The sequence below is a fragment of the Nipponia nippon genome, unplaced genomic scaffold (genome assembly GCF_047370975.1).
Source record: "Nipponia nippon isolate SJK-2023a ecotype South Korea unplaced genomic scaffold, ASM4737097v1 scaffold_5, whole genome shotgun sequence".
NCBI lineage: Eukaryota > Metazoa > Chordata > Aves > Pelecaniformes > Threskiornithidae > Nipponia > Nipponia nippon.
In genome coordinates, this window is record NW_028262369.1 from 78,006,783 (window position 1) to 78,027,543 (window position 20,761).

The 20,761-nt window shown below is 40.8% G+C and overlaps 1 protein-coding gene across 1 annotated transcript in view; it reads right to left on the reverse strand.

Annotated features, from left to right (window-relative positions):
* GAD1 (glutamate decarboxylase 1) overlaps window positions 1-20,761 on the reverse strand; it is a 36,895-nt gene that overhangs the window by 7,180 nt on the left and 8,954 nt on the right. The window contains exons 5-16 of the mRNA XM_087731981.1: window positions 20,192-20,434; window positions 17,350-17,440; window positions 12,556-12,668; window positions 11,019-11,134; window positions 10,836-10,915; window positions 10,577-10,631; window positions 9,142-9,258; window positions 8,917-8,981; window positions 5,419-5,497; window positions 3,659-3,808; window positions 1,187-1,294; window positions 386-475 (exon numbers count right to left, since the gene is read on the reverse strand). Coding sequence (XP_087588107.1) covers window positions 386-475; window positions 1,187-1,294; window positions 3,659-3,808; window positions 5,419-5,497; window positions 8,917-8,981; window positions 9,142-9,258; window positions 10,577-10,631; window positions 10,836-10,915; window positions 11,019-11,134; window positions 12,556-12,668; window positions 17,350-17,440; window positions 20,192-20,434 — 1,307 coding nt within the window. The remainder of the gene's footprint in view (window positions 1-385; window positions 476-1,186; window positions 1,295-3,658; window positions 3,809-5,418; window positions 5,498-8,916; window positions 8,982-9,141; window positions 9,259-10,576; window positions 10,632-10,835; window positions 10,916-11,018; window positions 11,135-12,555; window positions 12,669-17,349; window positions 17,441-20,191; window positions 20,435-20,761) is intronic.

Here is a 20,761-nt window from a genome sequence, read left to right on the forward strand (position 1 = left end):
CATAAAAAAATAGCAATCCATTTTGACAACTATAAAACCATTCTTTTGTCTCCTGAATGTATTTCATTCCATTTCTGTCTGCCTAAAATGCTGCTACAAAATTAATGCATTTCACTTCCCTCAAGTCCTAAGTAACACACTACTTTTCCTGGTGGTGCCTCTACTATGCCTTCACTTCCCTCTATCATTTCTTCAAATAAACTTATCCCGAAGTCCACCAAAGGATATTAATTTTCACTGAAATGCATTAATGCATGACTAACCAAGCACATTTAAAATCAAAATAAAGACCTGAGAAGGACTCACAGGCTTCCATGTCCTTTACCTCTCCCAGCATTTTCAAATAATTACCCTTCCATTTCTCTTGCTGATACGCTGTACATACCCTGTGTAACTTTTCTCTTCTCTCATCACAGTCTGGCATGCCCCTGAGACTCGGCGGAATATACCAAAAACATACATTTGTATGCTCTGGCTGCAAAAAGAACCAAACACATACATCAATAAACAAAATAATACAGATCAAATAATACAGATCACACACTAAAGGCTAGTCAGTAGTGTATTTTAGCACAAACATGGAAGATAAAATGCAGTATCCTAGTTCTGCATGTTAAAACAAAATAAACGGATTACAGTACTGCTGGTTGCATCTGCTATCTTAGATTCCCTATACATTGTCCCATTTACAATGTTTTAGGGTTCTAATGAAGTGCAAATGCTTTTCACCTTCATGCAGTTTTATGAGGAACTGTTTTCCAGGATCACAGCAAGGGCAACCCCATTTTCCTTTTCTTAGTAAATGGAGAGACGAAGTATATTTGTTATTCTATCAACCAAGAGCTTACACAGTGGCACTAGCAACAGAAGACACCGAAAAAAGTAGCAGATTCTCAGTTATGTATGTTAATGTGGTATCTCAGCATGAGTAGATTGTATTAAGGTAGTCTTCATGCCCTAAACTGAGAAGTCCTCTGCAGAAGAGGAGATAAATCTGACATTTATGATACAAAACCACATGCATTTGGCCAAAAAACTGCCCAGATGCCAATAGTCATGTAGTTCTTTAGAAAATAAGAGCAGTCTTGCATAGCTGGCTTGAAGAACTGTGAGAAGCGTGAAGACTGTTTTTGGAATTCCATACAGATTTGGCTCCTACACACAGGTCAAATGAAAGAAAACCTACCTCCCCTTCAAAAACCATCTCAAATTCTTCTCTGTTTTTTATTTTAGTGTAGAGATATTCTGCCAGCTCCAGGCATTTGTTGATCTGATTTTCAAATCCTACTGTACCCTGTTTTAAAAAGAAAATAAGCATTAATTGTATGCTCATTTTTCCTCCTCTGACACAATCATCTTTTCAGATAGGCTTCGCTCTTAAATGTTTCCAGTCAGAAAACATTTAGCAGTACTATTTCTTGTAATTTAAAAGTAATCAACACTATAAAAGTGGCTAAATGTGGCCTAACTGTAATCACTATTTGGTTTTGGTCTTGTTTTAAGAGAATTTATTATGACAATAACAAGGGCTTTTGATACGTTTAATAGATTAGTTTTAGCTCTTTTTCAGTTTCCAAAAATAATATAAATATTAAATCTTGGCTTCTCAGCTCTTGCTGAAAGACTGGGAATGTGGAATGGGAACTCACTTGAAAGGGTCAGAGTTGGGAAGTAATTTATTTCCTCTGAACAGTCTGCTAGAAATTTGCATTTAAAAAAGTCAGCAAACAAAAGCCTGCAATATGTTTGCTAAAAGTCATTTGCCTACCTACTGATCTTTTGTCATATCTGATTTATTTTGAAAGATCATAATCCCAGAAAAAGTAGATGCATGTTGAAAATAAATAAAATAATTTTTAAAAAGTTGTGGGTTTTTTTTATTTTAAAGTACACTTCTGTACATGAATGACGAAGTAAGAAAGACAAGTATACTCTTAAATTATTGCATATTTGGGGCAATGTTCTTTGTACTGAATAAAATGACTGAAGGTAAAGTCACAAGATTTCTTCTGGACCTAGGCTGTATATTTCTACTATGAGGACAAGAGTATGATCACTCATGGTGGCTAATGCTGAAGGAAAAATTTCCATAGCTCCTAATATTTTGTTTTCATAACATTTTAGTAATATAATCATGCAATCTGCTAGAAACTGGTTCTATCCAGTACCTCAGAGAACTCAGGTCCAAGAAATCTGAATCTGTCTCAAGACCAATCAGAAATCCAAAGTAACTGATTTCTGGGGAAATTTAAATTCCAGATATACAGATCAACTTAGCAATTTTTATATATATTATTTTTAAAGAATCACAACCACAGATATCCTACTTCTGAATTTTAAATATGACCTACATCCATTATGGTTTCCACCGTAATTTTTTTCATTAGTGTGAAGTGCTCTACTTCTTTAGTGGAGCCAGTTTAACAGGTGAATATAACAGCAGAGATAGAATGAGCTTGCTAGTTTTAACAAAATACGTTCGGCTGGTATTTAGAAAAACATTCAGTCCGTGCTTTGATGGTGTCTGTAGTCAGCACTTGGTACTTAGAACCATAAACAACACACTTCAAAGTTGATAGTCATGGTCTGATTCTAATGTGTCATAAGCAATTTCATGTTACCGGATTACAGTTCCAAAATGATTTATTTTGGAGGAAGAACTGAGTCTGAACTGAAATGTACTTAGCCTGGTAATCAAACCTATGCTGATTACTAAAGTAATTGTTACAAGTATTTTCTGGTGAAGTGTTGTGTTTCTGTTTCTGAAGTACTTTTTAAATAAACAATGACAACTCTACAGTCTGTTTAAAAGTAACTGTATATCTAAAGTTCTTTCTTCACTCAGTCTTCAATATTGAGGAAATCTGCATGAAAACGTCTTTTACCATCACAGGTTGTTTACTATTGCTGTCTAACTCTCACTCAAAGTGAAAACTGTTTTATGATTGTACATTTTGCCACTAGATTTAATCTCAGTTCTGTAGAAAAAAAACAAAAACGAACCAAAACTGTGGACAGGCTACCCAACTGAATTCCCGTTTTGTCAGCAGAAGAGCAAGATGAATAGTAATAAGATGACTGCAGATAAAGAAATAAAAATGAAATGTGTTTTCTTCACTACATGGACCCTCATCTTATAAACAAGTAAGCTGTATGTAAGCCTGTGCTTAAATTCAGCCATCCAGACATACCACAGTAGTCCCTGGGACTGTTAAATCATTAGCTGGGCAAAGCTTCTTAAGAAAAAGGCTGTATTTTCAAAATTGCTTATAAAATCCACGCATAGAAATGTGATGCTCAAAGGACCCTTGTAAGTCATCAAGTCTACTCTGCTGCTACTACAAGTAATCTGTAATGAAATACATATGTAAGTTTATAAAATCACAACAGAAGACTGTTTTGGTGTCCTGCCCTCACTGGTTTTACTGCAGGACTCATCTAGTGACTTAAACCTTTCTTCTAATTTGCAGCTGAATTTATTGATGGCTAACATTGTTCTGCAATTTAAATGGCTCTTGTCTGACTTAATACTCAGATACCTGTGTGTTTAGAGATTGTAATTACGCAAACATTTATGTTAAAAAAGTGTTCCATTACATGAGACTTATAAATTAAGTAAATCCATTTCTGATTTTTGAGCTGAACTTTTATTATTTACCTTTGCCTTCCACATCAACCAGAATTTGAAAATGTCCACATGTCGACCACACTGTATTGCCTTATCGCCAGTGTCATAGGATACATCATACTGTTTGTCTTGCTGGAAGAGATAGCCTGCACACATTTGATTGCAGCCTTGGAGTATACCCTGTAATGAAAAACAGGTACTTATATGACTTACATGGCATATGTGAATATGAAACTGTATGCATTAATAATATATTAAAAATATGTTTCAAATACATAGAGAAGAATTGTTCTAATGGGCCAAATTATAAAACACTGAGCTTGTTTTGTAAACCTGAGCCACAAAAATAATGTCATAAGCTAAGGTGGTTCTCTTAGAAGTCCCTGAGTAGTCATATGGTTTTACATACCCACACACCCACACCTGAAAAAACATTCTCAGATTAATTTGGATTCTTAGTTTTTGATACTAACTTTGTCCATTTTGCTTTGTAAGGCTATGTTCTTAAGACTTAAATTTTTGATGTGTTAAATTACACACTAGAATGAAGCTGAGGTCTCTCAGTGCAGCAGATAGCTACAGAAAATGAAGGGAAAAAAAGTAATTGAAGGCTTCAACTTTATATATTGTCCAGCTCTATGACACTTAACATTAGTGATAAATATAAGTACAAATGACCCAAACCAGACATTTTTTGCTTACAAATAAATATGGTCCACAGACCAATAGAAACCCACAGATTACTGGTAAACATCTCTGAAGGAAACACAGAGGAGCAAATTCCTGTATGTTACAAAGAAGTCTTACACATGTGACATTTCTAAAATGGTTTGCATCTCCTTTAGAATTTATTAGTGGTTCTCTGAAGATGCTCGAAGACACTGGTGTATTTGATAAATACAAAAACACCTATCAAAGTTCTCATATGAAAAATAAAAAATTTTGGCAAAATCCTGCAATAGTTAGCATAATAAGCATGCATGCCACTAAATAATGGCTACTGCTTCCCTCCAATAGATGTCAAAGTGTTTTATAAATGCTGCTGTCTTCAGTTTAGAGATGGGTCACCTGGAGGAGCAATGGCAGACCTAGGACTAGAACCCACAACTCCTTCATCCCAGTTCTATGCACAGGGACCACTTCTTCAACTAACCTCTTGTAGTAGCAACTGACATGCCAGAAATTAGTAGACAACAGAATCCACAGATGACATGACTTTTTTTTTTTTTATCATCTAAGGAAAATACATATTGCTTAAAAGAATTAAGACACTCGTCTTGCTTTCACTGATGACAACAAAGAATCTAGAAGGAAGCCCTACAAATATATATGGAGTTATAATAAAAGCAGCATGGTTTCTTTTCAACAGAATTGAGAAACTTTTAAAGCACTATGTAAGGTAAAAAAGTTGCTTTTTATTTAAGTAGTTTAGACTGTGACCAATTACTGAGGCCAAGGGTGTATGTTCAGTATATCATAGAAACAACGGAGCATATGCTCACATGAAGTATAATAGCGTGACGCTAGTGTTGTTATTAGAACATGCAAAGATTCAACAGCTAAAGAGCTGACCCATATTGTCTACAGCTTTAACAACAACAACAAAAAAAAACCACAAAAAAAACAAAAAGATAAAACAACTTCCTAAACACAATGTAAATCCACACAACTATTCCTTCCAAAAGAAGTTTTGAAATTAAATGGATTTTGCACTACCCTCTTAAAAAGTAGGGCTTGATATTTACTTTTTTTTTTTTAAAAACTGCTTAATTATTAAATATAAGGCAGACCTTCTCCCGGACAAGAATGGCAGAACATTGTAACAACACTCCCATCATCTTGTGTGGATTCCAAGTGACTGAGTTGGCTCTGCAAAAAAATTACACATTCAGACAGGTCTGGAAAACAGAAACTTAACCTGAAGCAGTCACCTTTGTTTTCTGCTTTTAGCTGGAAATGTATGGAGTTTTGACCATGATGATTTCACTATGGATATTATTACTGTCTCAAATGTCTTCTTTCCCAGCTATACTGTCCAGGAAAGGAATTTTTTGTGCGTTAACATTGCAATGTCAGACTTCTGATTGATTTATGTTATTACTAATACCAGCTAATTAGTGTCAGACTACACTGGTTAGCTGATACAGTAACTTCATCCCCAGAAGACTCCACTTCTAGAAATAGCACTAATAAAACTAACAAAACCAGTTTGACAGGTTATATCAATTCAAAGTACTGATTGGGGGAGGAGGGTGTCAGAGAATTAAGGGAATAATATGAATTCTAGGAGAATATGCTTATTTACTGAACAGCTGCTGGAAAAGTAGAAAGCAAAGGAAAAGACACTCCTCATGCTTATCTGCTTTTCCAGTTAGAGCCACAAGAGGCCTTTTCTGTTCTAGCTTGTCAAGCCCATGGACTGTTAAAATGCTATAAAACTTTACATCGCAATCCTACCATTCTGTATGTCAAGCTTAACACTTGCTACGTGTAGACACAGGTGGATGCACAAGATCACCTAACTTACTAGCCAAACAGATGAGATGTTCTGTATTTTTAACATACTATCCTGGACAGTTTAATGATGATGCTAAAATAAATGTGCCAGCATTACACATCCATTGACCTCTTCACCCTAAGTAATTAATTACCAAATGTCCCCTTGATTCACTGTGTGTTCCAGAGAAGGAAAGTGTATAATCATATTTCACAGAGTATGCATGTGGCCTTACAATGCGGTTGAAAGAAAATTAAAAGGTATTTCTTCCTCTTCTACACCCTGCTCCCAGAGGACACAGACACAACCACAGTTCCTGTTTTGAGCAACACAATGACTCCCTCACCCCAGCCTGAGGACCACTAATTCCATAAAGATTCCAGATACAATTCCAACCTCTGTCTGCACTAGGTTAGACCGTAGCACCCTTCAGCCAAAAGAACAGTACAGCCTGTTCTGTACCTGGGGAGCTCACCATCCCTCTAAAATCTCCTGCTTAGGCAGTGCAAACCAGCAGGTATATAGCTCGGACTTTGGAGGCAATTATCTTTTAAAAAACTTCACTAATAGTTAGATGGAGTAGTCATGAAACAGGAATTTATATAACAGCTCATTTCCTTTTGAGCGCGCTATGGTTTCAGTTTAGCACATTTATTTAACTTTCAGGGTTCCAAACAAAGACAATTTCAAGTCATTTTTGCAAGGAGCATTAGGTTTATTTTAACATGAAGACATCTCTCTACCCTGCACAGCCAGCCAGCCGGAGGCTATCCTACTACAGGCAATTCCAGCTCTGTACCATGGCAGCCTGCCAGTCCCTACACTCCCACGTCACCGGGGGGGCCAAATCTGGCCTGAGTGTTAGCAACAGACCCCAGCTGGGGCCCGTGACAGGCAATTACGCAGTAGATGTGGGCCCCATCCCATGTCTGAAGATCTGTACAGCTGACTAGAAAAGAAATAATATCACGCTTCTTAAAAAAAAAAAAAATCACTGCTGTTTTCTTTATTTGCTTAAGATTACGGTCTTAATTAGCACCTCTGGGTTGACCTCAGGTCGAGATAGGTGTGCCAAACTACTGCAACCAAATCTGTGTATTTAAGGAAAGTATTTTACAATGCTGACCTCATATTAGACATGTTGCCATAACATGCGTGAGTAGCAAATTGGACCGGGCAGAGGTTGGTATGATTCTGCTACTTCAGAGTACTCCTGCCATGCCACCCACTGCTGTCCCTGCAACAGAAGTGTCCACATGGTTTTCCGACCAGTCCTTCTGTACATTATTCTTTATCTTGTACTTGTTCTTCACTTACTGTATGAGATGGCCACCACTAGGAAAGTTTGTTTTTCCTAAGAAAGAGCATTGCTCGCTGTTCTAATTTTACACCTTTACATAGTGCCCACATTCAGCACTCAAGGAAGCAATTTGGCGCTAATTTGAGAGTACATGGGTAGAGCTTGTTTCCAATTTTTTTTGCTTCCCTGGAAGCTGATATCTGCAATGATGGCGAAGATCTTATGTTTCTGATTCTTCATTGCTTTTCTGATTTTTATTCAGATGGGCAGCCTTTTATGATAGAGTAATTTCAGAGGAAATCTAGAGACAAACACACCCATGGGGTTATAAATATAGCATCTTCTACAGACTACAGCCTTGTCGTTGGATATGGGAACAACTGTGCCAAAGACTACACATGGGACTCCTCCTGAGTCTGAATTGTAAGGGCTGGGGGGAGAGTCACACGTTCACTCTGCTATCACTTCCAACACAAATGCTTTGCCTTTTTAAATTTGGTTCAATTATTTGTTTAATAAAGGCTGGCTTCTGTTCTCAGTGGGTGGCTTGGTAACCTGGGTTATGTGCTTGGGGGCACACACGCGCTCTTTTCTGCAGACTGCACTCTGGCCTCTGCAAGAGTTTCCTGCTTGTTTCATGTGATCCCCCCATGGCACCAACTCATAGGCCCCTTTACGCGGAGACACGGTGTGTATTTGTGACCCTTTCTGGCCTCCCTGTAAGTTCCCTCAGCTTCCTGTCTGGCACTGTAGAACTGTGCCAGCTCTGTGCTATCATAGTCCTTTCCAGTCTTACAGGCACTGAAATTTGCCCCTAAAAATTGCTGCTAATTCAGTCTCTACCACGTGTTCCTCTCTTTGTTGTATACACATATATATTTATGCACATATATACATAAAAGCAAGACAAAAGCAAGCATATATATATATATATTATAAACCTTCATTTACAGAACACTCATTTTCAGGCAGAACATATGCTCTTTATTTTCTGGAAATAACTGCAAACATCTTTCAGGAGAGAATCTCTACAAATTCCCACCATGTCATGGCTTCCCATCGTAGGTATTCACGCTCAAACACCTTCTCTGGATTCCTCATTTCCAACTGCTATTTTCAAAGCCCTACATTTCAGAGATCGTCTAGCCCTCACACTTCATTTTTTCCTCAAATCCTTCACCCATTCCCAGACTTATGACCCCTTCAAAGCTACGCATAGAACAATATGCCCTCCTTTTTGCCAAGCAATATCCTTGTCCTCCTTCAAATATGCTGAAAACTTACCTTTCACTCAGCTAAACATCACTGTTTTCTTCTGTAGGATTGTCTCAGTCTTCCTAGTGTGAACCTTTCCTGTCTGTCTTCCTTTTATTTAATTTAGCGTTTAAACTCTTTATTGCAGCAAATTCATCTTTTCATGAATTTGTGAAGTGTCATGTACCTTATGAAAGTACTTAAATAACAGTATTACAAATAAGCAGCACGTAGTACCTTTCTATTCCATTCAGTTTATGACGATGCTTTCGGGACATTAGGAGTCCACCTCCCCAGGCAGCCTGGAAGAGACAGAAAAAAGAGAAGACTCATTGTTTTGGAAAAGCCTGACATATTTTAATTTACTCAGGATCTAGTAATAAATATTTTAACTCAAGACAAAACATGTGTAAACAAAAATCCTCTTTTGCCTGAATAATAGCACTTCATTTAGTTACTTACATCTACATGGAGCCAGAGGTTATATTTTTCACATATATCTGCAATCTCCTGTATTGGATCAAAGGCTCCATATACTGTTGTGCCTGCAGTTGCATTTACAAAAAGAGGAATGTATCCCTACAATAAAAATAAAAATATTAAATACAAAACCCAACTTCTTTCAGGGGAAAAAAAAAAAAAAAAAAGTGAAAATCATTGTAGAAATGTCGGTATCCCATTTTCCAGCCTAAAAATGTTTTTCTTCCCATGTGAAAGGTAGATATAAACAACAGTAGAAACTAACAAATTTTATATATAGTAGGAACAAACCCTGTTTTTATTGTATTGTAACTTCACAAAATTAACCAGTCAGAAGGTAAAGAATGTTATTTTGTCTAATCTCTTTCAGCGAGGAGATTCAAACATTCTAGTAGAAGACTAGCAATAGTCAAGTAAAGTTGAAACTTTTACAGCAGTATAAAGGAAAATTAATTAAATGTGATTTGTAAGTTGTGATTTGAAGGCTTGAAGTTGTTCCTTTAGTCTTTATCTACTAATAAACAGAACAAAGCAGGACAAAGCAATCCAAAACAAAAGCAATAAATGTGGAACGATCAGATCAAAGTGAGACAACTTTGAATTAGATTAAATAAGTGTGAACTGCAATTTCATAGAGTGCCCAAATGTAAAGAAGTTAAGAAATAAAAAAATAATAATCTTGATTGCTCTAACTTTGGTAGTTTTATACAAAATTAATGGATTTTTCATTGCATTGATTCAAGAAATAACAATGAATGCCTCAAAAAATTAAACTTACTGGCTATATTTACTAACCCTTCAGCCTCACACTTGAAATCTATGGGAATTTTTTAGGACTTCAATAGAATTTTTGATGGTTTTGGCTAAGGTTTAAAGTTTGGATAAAAGTAGGTTTAGTTTCATGTTTTCATACTTTTTTTCCATATATTTCCAAACAGAAAGTTATTTTTAAAAGCCATAACATACAGATCATAGAATCATAGAATGCTTTGGGATGCAAGGGACCTTTAAAGGTCTTCTAGTCCATCCCCCCTGCAATTGGCAGGGTCATCTTCAACTAGACCAGGTTGCTCAGAGCCCCATCCAGCCTGTCCTTGAATGTTTCCAAGGATGGGGCATCTACCACCTCTCTGGGCAACCTGTTCCAGTGTTTCACCACCGTCATCATGAAAAATTTTTTCCAGAGGTGGTTCAAGAGTTAAAAATACTTTGTTTTTAAACAGTAAATGGAAACCTTAGCAAGACATATAGATAATTCCCTAAACAATACAGGAATGTATAATTAAGCAGCTGAAAATAATTATTATAACATTTATATCATTATAATGTTCTCTTTTAATGTTAACCCTCAGCCTTCAAAGGGAGAGGTAATTTTACTACACCAAGCATTTAAGCACTAATTTTTAAAAACACAAACCTTTTGTTTTGCTTCCAAAATTTTTGCTTCCAAATCAGCCGGTATTATTTTGCCTCTGTAATTATTGTAGAAACAGAAAGACAAAGAAAATTAAAGAGTGCATATGGAAATACTAGCTCCAGTTGAAATAATTTAATAGGATTTTCTCAACAGGCCATTAGCAACTTGACACACTGTACCGAACCAGTCCTTAAGCACAATACAACAAATTTAACAGATGAACACATTTAATATATCAAAACCTTAGCATTCATCCTACCTTTCATTGCATTTTATCAAAATCACATTGTCTGTTCCAAATCCAAGTGCAGCTCCAGCTTTCTTTATTGAGTAGTGACTCTGCAGCAAAACATATGCACATTTAATGGAGTGGTTGTTTAATGATGAAGCATCTCCACAACATACATCAATACATTAAGAATTAGCAGCATATTAAGCTCACGTGTTCCGAGGTAAAGAGAACCAGTTTAGGGACTGCAGCCATGCCTTTGGTTTTGACTTCAGGGAAATACTTGTAGCGTGCAGCCATTATGCTGTACATGTTAGAGATAGCTCCTCCTGTGAATGAATAAATGAATGAATAATAAAATAGTGACAATGAGAAAAAATGCATATTAGACTAAAGACATACAAGTCTCATTTGCATTATGCAGTGAAAGTGGCAGTGAACTATGAAAAAATAAATCTCTGAAATGCATGGTCATCTGTCTAAACAGCACAGGGACAGACCCTCTAGGAAGTCATACTGATTGTTAGAATTCCCTATCCATCATCTCTTTCAATTGCTAACATTCTGAAACATGTTCCTAAAAAGCTCAGCTTTCATCGTGCTGTTTTTGCATGACAACTTCTTGTTAGCAAGAATAACAGGAACTTATCAAATTGTCTAAGAGTAAGAAATGTCACATACTGGATGGATTTATCCCATTTCACTGTAGATATAGAAGTAGATGCCTAAAAGGTAGATTTCTACAGCTGAGCTAGTTATTCTAATCTTCCTTGCAGTAAGTTAAGGGAAGGAGGCACTTTGCAGGCTATGATCTCATCTATTTTGACACTTACTTTTGAAGAATGTGAATTCAGGGAAAGCACCTATTTCTCTTGGTTTACTGCTAAAAACAGCCCAGGACAATTAACTCAGTTCTACGGTGCAAACCTCAAGATTTAGTAATTTGCATCTCATCCATAAAGTCTAGGATAACTTGTTCCTCTAATATTTCTCCATCAGCAAGAACACTGAGGAAGATTTGTATTTTTCTAGCAGCTGGGACTGGAGGGCAAGCAAGTGTGCATTCCCGGATTTTATGTGGGCTGTTCCAAAAGGAGGTAGAATTGTCCTTCATCCTCTGAAACAGGGTAGTGTCCCCCCACACCAAACCCAGAAATCTGGAGTTCTGCTGGGCACCCACGTTGTCCACACTTGGGCCCAGAACTTCCACATGTTTTACCAGTCATTTCTGTCACGGCTGACTGCCTTTAAACCACCTTCATGGGAAGACACTTTGTCTTGGTCTTCATACTGGAATCATACTTGTGAATCCAGTCAGATTATATTCCAAGTAATATGTCCCAGAAAGTGACAGGCAGTCACAGTCTTCTTCTGACTGTGAGCCCAAATCCTCACTGACCATCAAAGAAGTCAGTACATGATTCTCAAGAGCTACTGGTCAGCAGGAATTGTGGTTGCTCAGCACCTCCAGAAATTAAGCACAAAAAAAGGGTGCTTAATGCCTAACTGTATACCAGAGCTTGTAGTCAAGTTTTAAAATGTTGACCAGTCATGATACATAGCCATACTCAAAGATAATTTCCCCCCCCCCCCAGCTTTTTTGTGGGATGTTTAAACAAAGCATTCCTACTTCTAAATATCTGATGTGTTGTTTTGTGTTGCAGATATTGTGGGCATTCAGACACAGCTTATGCTTATTTTAACTTTTGAAGTTTTAGTCAAACCACCAAAAAAGAGAGGAAAAACTCACCAGGTGAGAATATCCCATCGCCATCTTTATTTGACCATCCAATAATCTCTCTCATCTTTCGAAGCGTTATTTGTTCCATGAGGACAAAAACAGGGGCAATTTCATAGGTAAACCTGCATGGATAAAGCAAAAAAAACCCCTCAAATAAACAAAATCCAATACAGATTCTAAAAACACACAAGAAATTCCCAGTCTATGATTCTTTGTGAAAATGCTTAAGATTCTTAAAAGCTTTCCTATAAATTGAGGTTCTGATATTGCAACTTTTACCCAAGAAAAATCCTCAGGAAGACAATACTGGAAATACTGGTCAGTAAAAACTGTAGTATTAACCTTTTTTCAACTTTCTGTATAACCAACATAAGAGCTAATCCGCACCATCATAGTGCTGCTGACTGCTGTACAAGATTGTGCTGTAAAACATGTTTCCCAACATGCCAATTCCACACTTGTGGAATAACATATTGCCAAATCCTTATGAAAATAGTGAACTTCACTGAGCTAAACACAACCATAATTAGAAGTATTGAGCCAGGGCTTCAAAGTCTAAATACAATTAATTATGTGGATTTATTCTGTTGATGATCTCCAAGGACAACTTATTTCTACAATACCATGCGATCAATAACTGTCAAGAGTAATTACAAATGATGATTTTCTAATTACCAATTACCAAAACCAAGTCAACAGTCAACTATTGTATCCACTTAATGAGGACAGAAAACATTGCATAGGCTGGTATGCCCTGATGTCACAGACAGTTATGTGGATGGAAAGTGACAGCCATACAACCATTTTTGGTGATCAAGGTACATGGATAAATTGCTACTGCTGTAAACAAACTCTGCTTGCTGTGTATGCCCAAAAAAAAAAAAAGTAAAAAAGGCGGGGGGGGTGGGCGGGGAGAAGCAGAGAGAAACTAAACAATCAACCTGTGATTTCCAAAGGAATGTATAAGAATATGACACCCTGACACTTTGGATCTGACTGATGTCTTCCATATGAATAATTCCGCCAAAATATATGTGTTGCCTAATACTAAAATGACATTTTGAGAAAAGATACGGCAAACTTTAAGGAGCCACGTGTTATGAAGAAGGGAACGTGTGTCTGAAAAGCTTGTCTTTTATTTACAGCTAGACTGGTTAGTTAAAATATTAATTTTTTCTTCAATCCTTACGTGTCCTTAGTCCATCAGAGAGACATCACCACTATTTTTAAAACATTCCTTTAAGATTAAACAGCATTTGTAATTTGTTTAATTGTTGTAATTGCTATTTTCAGAGGCCAAAATACTGCTTATTTTGCTTTTATTATCATTAGAACTGTCAGCAACACAGTTGAACACTGATCTGAAGTTTGGGTGCTGCCAATATTTGCAGAGAGACAAAATTAATAAACCAGTTGGTGTCTGCTAACAGTGAGGGGGGGTTGGTTTTGCTTTTAAGCACTGCAAGTCTAGTATATATTCCAATCTTTCTTTAGGCAGAATGTCCAACTGAAGTCAACAGGAACTCGGCGGTGCATAGATCACCGTAGCCTAACACAAGATACATTTAAGTCAGTGTGATTTTTTTCCACCAGTTTAAACACATTTTGATTTTTGTCCTGAGACCTTACACGCTGATTCCTACATACTTCCCAGAAGACTTAAAGGCTTGTATGAAAAATATATAATGTTAAGCAAGTTTTTTGTATATAAAATATCAAGTGTTCACAAGGGGAATTTTGAATATACCCAAGTAAAATAGCACTTATTTATTTCATTATGTAATTATTTTCTGATTCTCCAAAGAAATAAAAGACGACTGCAGATGATCATAAATGATAAGGCCAATGCAGCTTATTGGATGATGGCTATGATTCTAAAAATCACATCTTGCTAAAGTTCACTCTAACTTATTTGTTTTCAACTTAAATGATTTTGAAAAAATCAGTTAAATGCAGATGTGTTTGGCTTGGAAGGAACTGTCCAACTTTAGAACCAATCTCCTGACAGAAAATGCTGATTAGATTTTTCATACAGTTACAACCTTTACAGGTATTTCTATGAATTAACTAAAACATGACTGTTTTAGTTAACAGTAATTTAGTTAACATGAATTAACTAAAACAGTCACTAAAACACTCCTTACTAACAGACTAAATGAATGGGTTCTTTCGTAGTGGCCACTGCTCTCACCTAAAAGCCAACTCATTTTATCAGGCCAAATCATTCTAGCTACCTGTTCTCCTGTCTGCCAGTATGTAAAAACCATTCTGAGAATAAACGTACGGCATTTTACATCATATTTCTATGTTACATTTTCATAAGCATAAACGCATAATACTGAAAATACCAAAGTAATCCTCTCCTCTTGGCTAGCAGTAGACATGAAGACAACTTCCAGATAATATTATTGCTTTCTAACCTCAGCTGGCTGCTGCACGGTGAGCGAGTGCCCTGCACTACAGATCCCTAGAGCTGGATGAGTAACGGTAACTTCTGAAATTTCCACCCTGAAGGTCTTATGATTAGTGATTGAGCTATGAATAGCACATTGATACATTATTTCCAAGTCGATGTGGGAAGCTTATTATGTTTAATTTAATATATTATCTTCACAGTGACATTTAAGTAACATTTCCTAATGACAATTTAAAATTTTAAGAGAGTACAGATGTTTTGATTACTCAAAACTCATTTGAAAAAGAAAACACATTTTTAAATTTTTCACAAATATTTTAAGTATTGTTTATAGGTGGAAAAGAAAAAATGGCAAATGGAAAACATTCCCTACCATAATCCAGTGTTACTGTCGCTTGTGTGTTACATGCTTGTGTAGTCGAAATAGGTTAGAACAGTTTCTAGGTAAAGGTCGGAACCTGCTCTTCTATGCTGGAACACTGCTCAAAACAAATAATATGTTCCCCAGAGCTCACAGAGACGATTTGGCTATTTTTAATAACCTTCTCTGTCGGTTCTTCGAATCATATTTGACAAACATCTTGCTTTAACCTTACTTGCAATTACCGTGTCATTTGAAAGCATATCATGTTGACCTTGGTTTGCTGAAAAAAAGAGCAATGTATTATTTTGCATTTGCTAAACCTCATACAAGCAAATAAATACTCAATTTTCATGCTTGCAGAGAAGTATTTTCAAGATATGTTCTTATTTAAAGTATAAATGGATCAGAAACGAGCTTTACAGAACTAGCTATTTAACAATTTACTTTTAAAGCCAACCAAAAGAAAAAGCAACCTCATTTTAAAAAAAAGTTACTCTTTCAGAAGTGAATGAATGAGATGTTGTTAATAATGATGACAATATTTCATAATACTACCACAGTCTGCCACAGAGCTGAATTCTATTATGTCCTATCAGATTTGTGCAATTTCACTGATTACAAAAGGATAACTAAGCTAGGGTAACTAAGTTAGTCAAAGGAAAAGGGGCTTGCAAAAAGGGACACTCTCTGAAGTATGTTTTTGTCACAGAAGAACAATATTTAAGCAAAGTTTTCTTTTAGAAATGTAATCAGATGTTTTCACTTTTAATTATGGTGCCAAAAAAAGGCACTTTAAAGCACTTTGCGATACTTGTTTTACGATTGAAATATATGTTGATGGGTTTTCTTCCCAATCAGCTTTTAAATCTGAATGTCTTATACCAGTTTTTAGCAAACAGATAACTAATTGAGAACTCGAGTATTACAAAGAGCAGGCTGGTTTTGGCTGGAGCACCTTATGTATTTTTCTTTGTTGCTAATGTCACAAAACAGGCGCAGCTCATAATCTACATAGAGCTGCTAGTAATCAGCTATACTTAATGAACCATATACTCATGGATAGGCCAGTGAAAATATTGTTCATTTTCCAATCTGCAGGTACATTTCCTACACTCTGCCAATTAGCAACAAACTACCCAAAACAGAGGTAGCTTTAGAGTTAAAACACATCCAATAAAACAGAGCAGACTGTTACCTGCCAAGTATTTGGATTCCCATCACATTTTTGAGCATATACAAATCAATATATAAATAAAAACTGGCCAGAAGGTTTTTTTGTTTGGTGGGCTTTTTTTCATTCATTACACTCTTTGTTGCAAAAATTCAATATAATACCTTACATTTACATCTAGTTTTCATTAATTTTGAGGCCAAGAAAAATTAGGAAAAGTTCCCTCATTGATATGTTCTAGATGTAAAATTTTACTTTCTTGTACTTCCATTTATTTATTTACACACAACTTTAACAAATCGGACACTGAATACTTCCTTCGTTATCATTAAATTAATTTTCAGTGTTACATTTTTAACCATTTGGAAGCCACCCAGGAGCCACTTCTTTATCAGCACATGGACAGGCAAAGGTGGTGCCCCAAGTCAACAGGAGAAGACAATAAACTTTTACGTATTTTGTATTCTAGTGTTAATATATGGATAGCTGCAGAATCAGTCAATCTAGAGACAAAGCTTAAAAATAAAGATCGGGAAAAGATTAAAAAAAATGGTCCAAGAGAAGAAAAATCATTTCGTGTTATTATATTGGAATCATCGTGTTTCCCTTGCCATGTGCTCTGGGATATTTGCATTTCTATTTATCAGAAATGTAAAACTGTTCAGCTTTATGTAACTATTTTCACTGTATTACTGCTACATTAAGAAAAATATGGACGCTTTTATGGAAGACGCAGCAATCGTCATTTAAAGAAGAAAATTACACACGCCTGTGACAATGCCTGTCTGCCATGATAGATGGCAGCCCCTCCGAGCACCAGTCACAGGCGCTGACGAGAAGACAACTGCTTACATGTTTGTATTAGCAGTTGACGTCAGCCACTCCCCAGCCAAGCCAATGATGTCCAGGCCTGTCGACAGCTGATTGAAAAAGCGAGGGTGACCTGGAAAGAGAATTGCGAGCAGCTTAGATCAAGGCCAGCGCTCTGCCCGGGGTTTCGGGCTGCGGCCGCCCCGCTCTCCCGCCCCGGCCACCGCCGCGCTCTCCTGAGGGGGAGACGTCGACCAACGTTCGCGGATGTCTTGTTACAAACTTGGAAACCCGCTGCGGAGGGAGCTCCTCTATGGAACCATTAGCGTTGAACCGAAAGGACGGAACCCGAGAGCCGACTGAGCCCGCAAAACACCGCCAGGAGCTGTGCGAGGGATCGGGCCGGCCCCTCTCCAGGCCCCCCGCCCCTCCGCCCCCCCCCTCCCGGGCCCCCCCTCTCCGCCCCCCCTTCCAGGGCCCCCCCTCCGGGCCCCCCCCTCTCCAGGGCCCTCCCGCCGTGCTGCGAACCCGGGGGCGGGCGGCACTTGGCGGTAACAACCTGCAGGTGCTGGGGCCGTTTGCATTTGAATGGAGGCAGAGAGGAAGGCTCGCCCGCTTGTAAAGGGGCTGTAGGGGCAGGGGAGGGGTGCGAGGAGGCGGCCGCGTTTCGCGGGGTCCCGGCGGGGAGCGTCCCGGTGCGGCCGGACCCGCCGGAGCGGGGCGCGGAGAGCCCCCGAGGAGCCCCTCGGCGCGGGCCGTTCCCCCGCACGGTTTAAAAGCTAGGATTCACCTCAGAAACAAAGGCTTTGCTGTCAAACCGAAGTCAATCACATTCCTGTATTTCAGCCAAAGTTACTTGAACAACTTTTGTAAGCAATAAGCCCGACTATTGGGGGCCTGCTTTTCTAGCGTGAAGAGATGAAATCCTCACAAACGATGGCGGGCTCTGAGGGGAGGGGGAAGGTGCCGATTTAGCCCTTATCTCCGCTCTCCTGGGAAAGGACACGCAGATCGCACACGGGGGACAGCCCGGCCCCGGAGGGGGGGTCAGCGCTCGGCGCCCGCGGGCACCCCGTCACGTCGCATTTGGCTCAACGCTGGGAACGTCAGCATCTTTTGACATGAAGAAATAAATGCGATCCTGCTCCGAGCGGTGTCAGCGGGAACCTTTCGGAGGCGTGAGCCCGCCGGCGCTGCCGCGTCTCGGCGCATCCCGGAGAGGAGGCCGCCGCGGAGACCGGGGGACGGCGGAGGCGACGGGACCGGGCTGCTCCCGCCGCGGGGAGCCGAGCGGCCCGGGGCTACAGCCCGGGAGCGCCACCCCGGCTTGGCTATTTGCTTTGCCAGTCAGCGCTTCTCTCCCTTGCCGTGACACACAGTTTGGGAAGTTATTTTCAAAGACGTTTCGCTGACCTCCCAAAGCCGTCAGCCAGCCTGCGGTCTCCTCAGGCTGGGCTGCAGATTCAGCCCCGCCGGCTTGAAAAGGAGCTTCGCCTGGAGAGAGAACGTGAGTCCTCGGGGCCCGGGAAGCCGGGGCGGTGCCCTGGGTGCTCACACGGCCCCAGCAGCTCTTCTGGAAGGCTGCATCAGGTACCGCTTTGGACAGAGCCTGTCTGTCCCGGGGAGAGGTCCTGCCGGACCCGCGAAAGCTCCAGGGGAGGTCGGGGTGAGGGGAAGAGCCTGCTCGACATCCCGGCGCAATCAATACCGGTGCGAGCACGCAGACCCCAGTGACTCCGGCTTTGCTGCTGGCCGCCTGTTCAACAACCCGCGGCTCTGGGAGCGAATACGCTCCCCTTCGATTAAGGGCACAAAATCAAAATGTGCCCCTGACACTCTTGAATAAATAAAACCACCATGTAAATGGGAAAAGACAGGAAGCTAGCCGCCACGGTTGTTGTCAAGGTGTTCCTTGAATGCACCGCGTTGGCTTTTCGCCGCTGCGTAACTCAAGAGCGGAGAAGGCAGCGCCCCGTCCGCCGGGAGCCATCGCTGGCAGCTGCCCAGCCAGAGCCCGTCGGGCAACAGCCTCCCGCGCCAGCCGCCGCCCCGCCGCTCCGGCTCCGCGGGGAGACCGCCGCCCGCCGGGGCAGCGGGGCGCGCCGAGCCGCGCCGTGCCGAGCCGAGCCGAAGGGCTCCTCGCCCGGCAGAGCTCAGCAGCCCTGGAACGCCGGAGCCGGACTGGGGAGGGGGGACGCGGCCCCCGCTCCGCTATCGCTCCAGTTCCTGACCTGCCTGGGGATGTACAGCAGTCAGGGCTGGCTGCCAGCCGAGCTTTCTGCTGATACAGATGTAAAAGATTTCAGGCCAAACAGCCTGACAGAGCACAGACTTTGCTCTAGAGCCTGGCTACAGCTCACCCAGTAACAGAAGCGATTATAAACGGGCATTTCTATCTGATTCAGAAGGACCTGGACAGGCGGGGCTCCTGGGTAATGGGCTGAAATCCACAGGGTTCCTTTATTGATGATTCCTAGGATTTCACTCTCTTTTTCATTAAACGTCTGGTGAACATAAAGAAGAAAAACTGCAAATTCAGTGTCATTTATGCCCTCATTTACCTAATGATATTGCTCCCCGGAGATACAGACAGCTCGCATTTCATCAAGTGAAAGAGATTACATCTTAAAAACTTGTTTCTGGGCTCTGCAAACAGCACCGAGCCCTGCCCGCCGGGGACGGATGGAGCACCAGTAACTGAAGTTTCTGAGCAGAGACATTTCCAGCGCCCGCAGGCAGCCCCGGAGCCGAGCCGACAGAGAGGCAGAGTCGGGGGCGTGGAGAGGGTGTGGGCTTACCTGCGTGGGCTCAAGCCCGCTCCCTTCGCCGTGGGCCAGAGGAAAGCCCCAGGAGGGACCCTCCAGAGTAGTGTGCGAGAACCTACCTGTCCTCACTCCGTATTTCAGCGTGTCCCGGCAGTCCACCAGGATCTGCTCCAGGGACTCGGGGTTGTCCGAGAGCTCCAGGTTGAAGCCCTCCATGCCCTCCAGGAGCTGGTGCGGGTGGTGGAAGTCCAGCACTTTGGTGGATCTGTCAAAGGTCTTCCTCACGTAGTTGAGGAGGATGTCCACCACCTCCAGCAGGAACTGCATGGTCTGCTCCTCGCCATTCTTGGCGGGCAGCAAATCTGCGGGGCAAACCAGCTGTCAGCGCCTGCTTTGGGAGCGAGAGGCGGAGATAAACCAGCCCCGGCCGCCCGCAGCGCTCCCAGGACCCGCAGCCTGGCTGTAACGGAGCGGGTGCCCGGGCCGCCGCCCTCGCTCCCCGGCGACTGCAACCCGCCGCTGCCCCCGGGGCTCCCGGTCCCTCTCGGCGGTGGGGAAGGGCGAGCCCAAGTCGCCTCCGAGGCGCCCCGGCCAAAAGCAGGCCCTGCGGCGCTAACGCTGTGCGGTGCGGGGCACCCGCCTCCGGGGCCAAGGACACCCCAACCCGCACCTGCCCTTCTCCTACAACG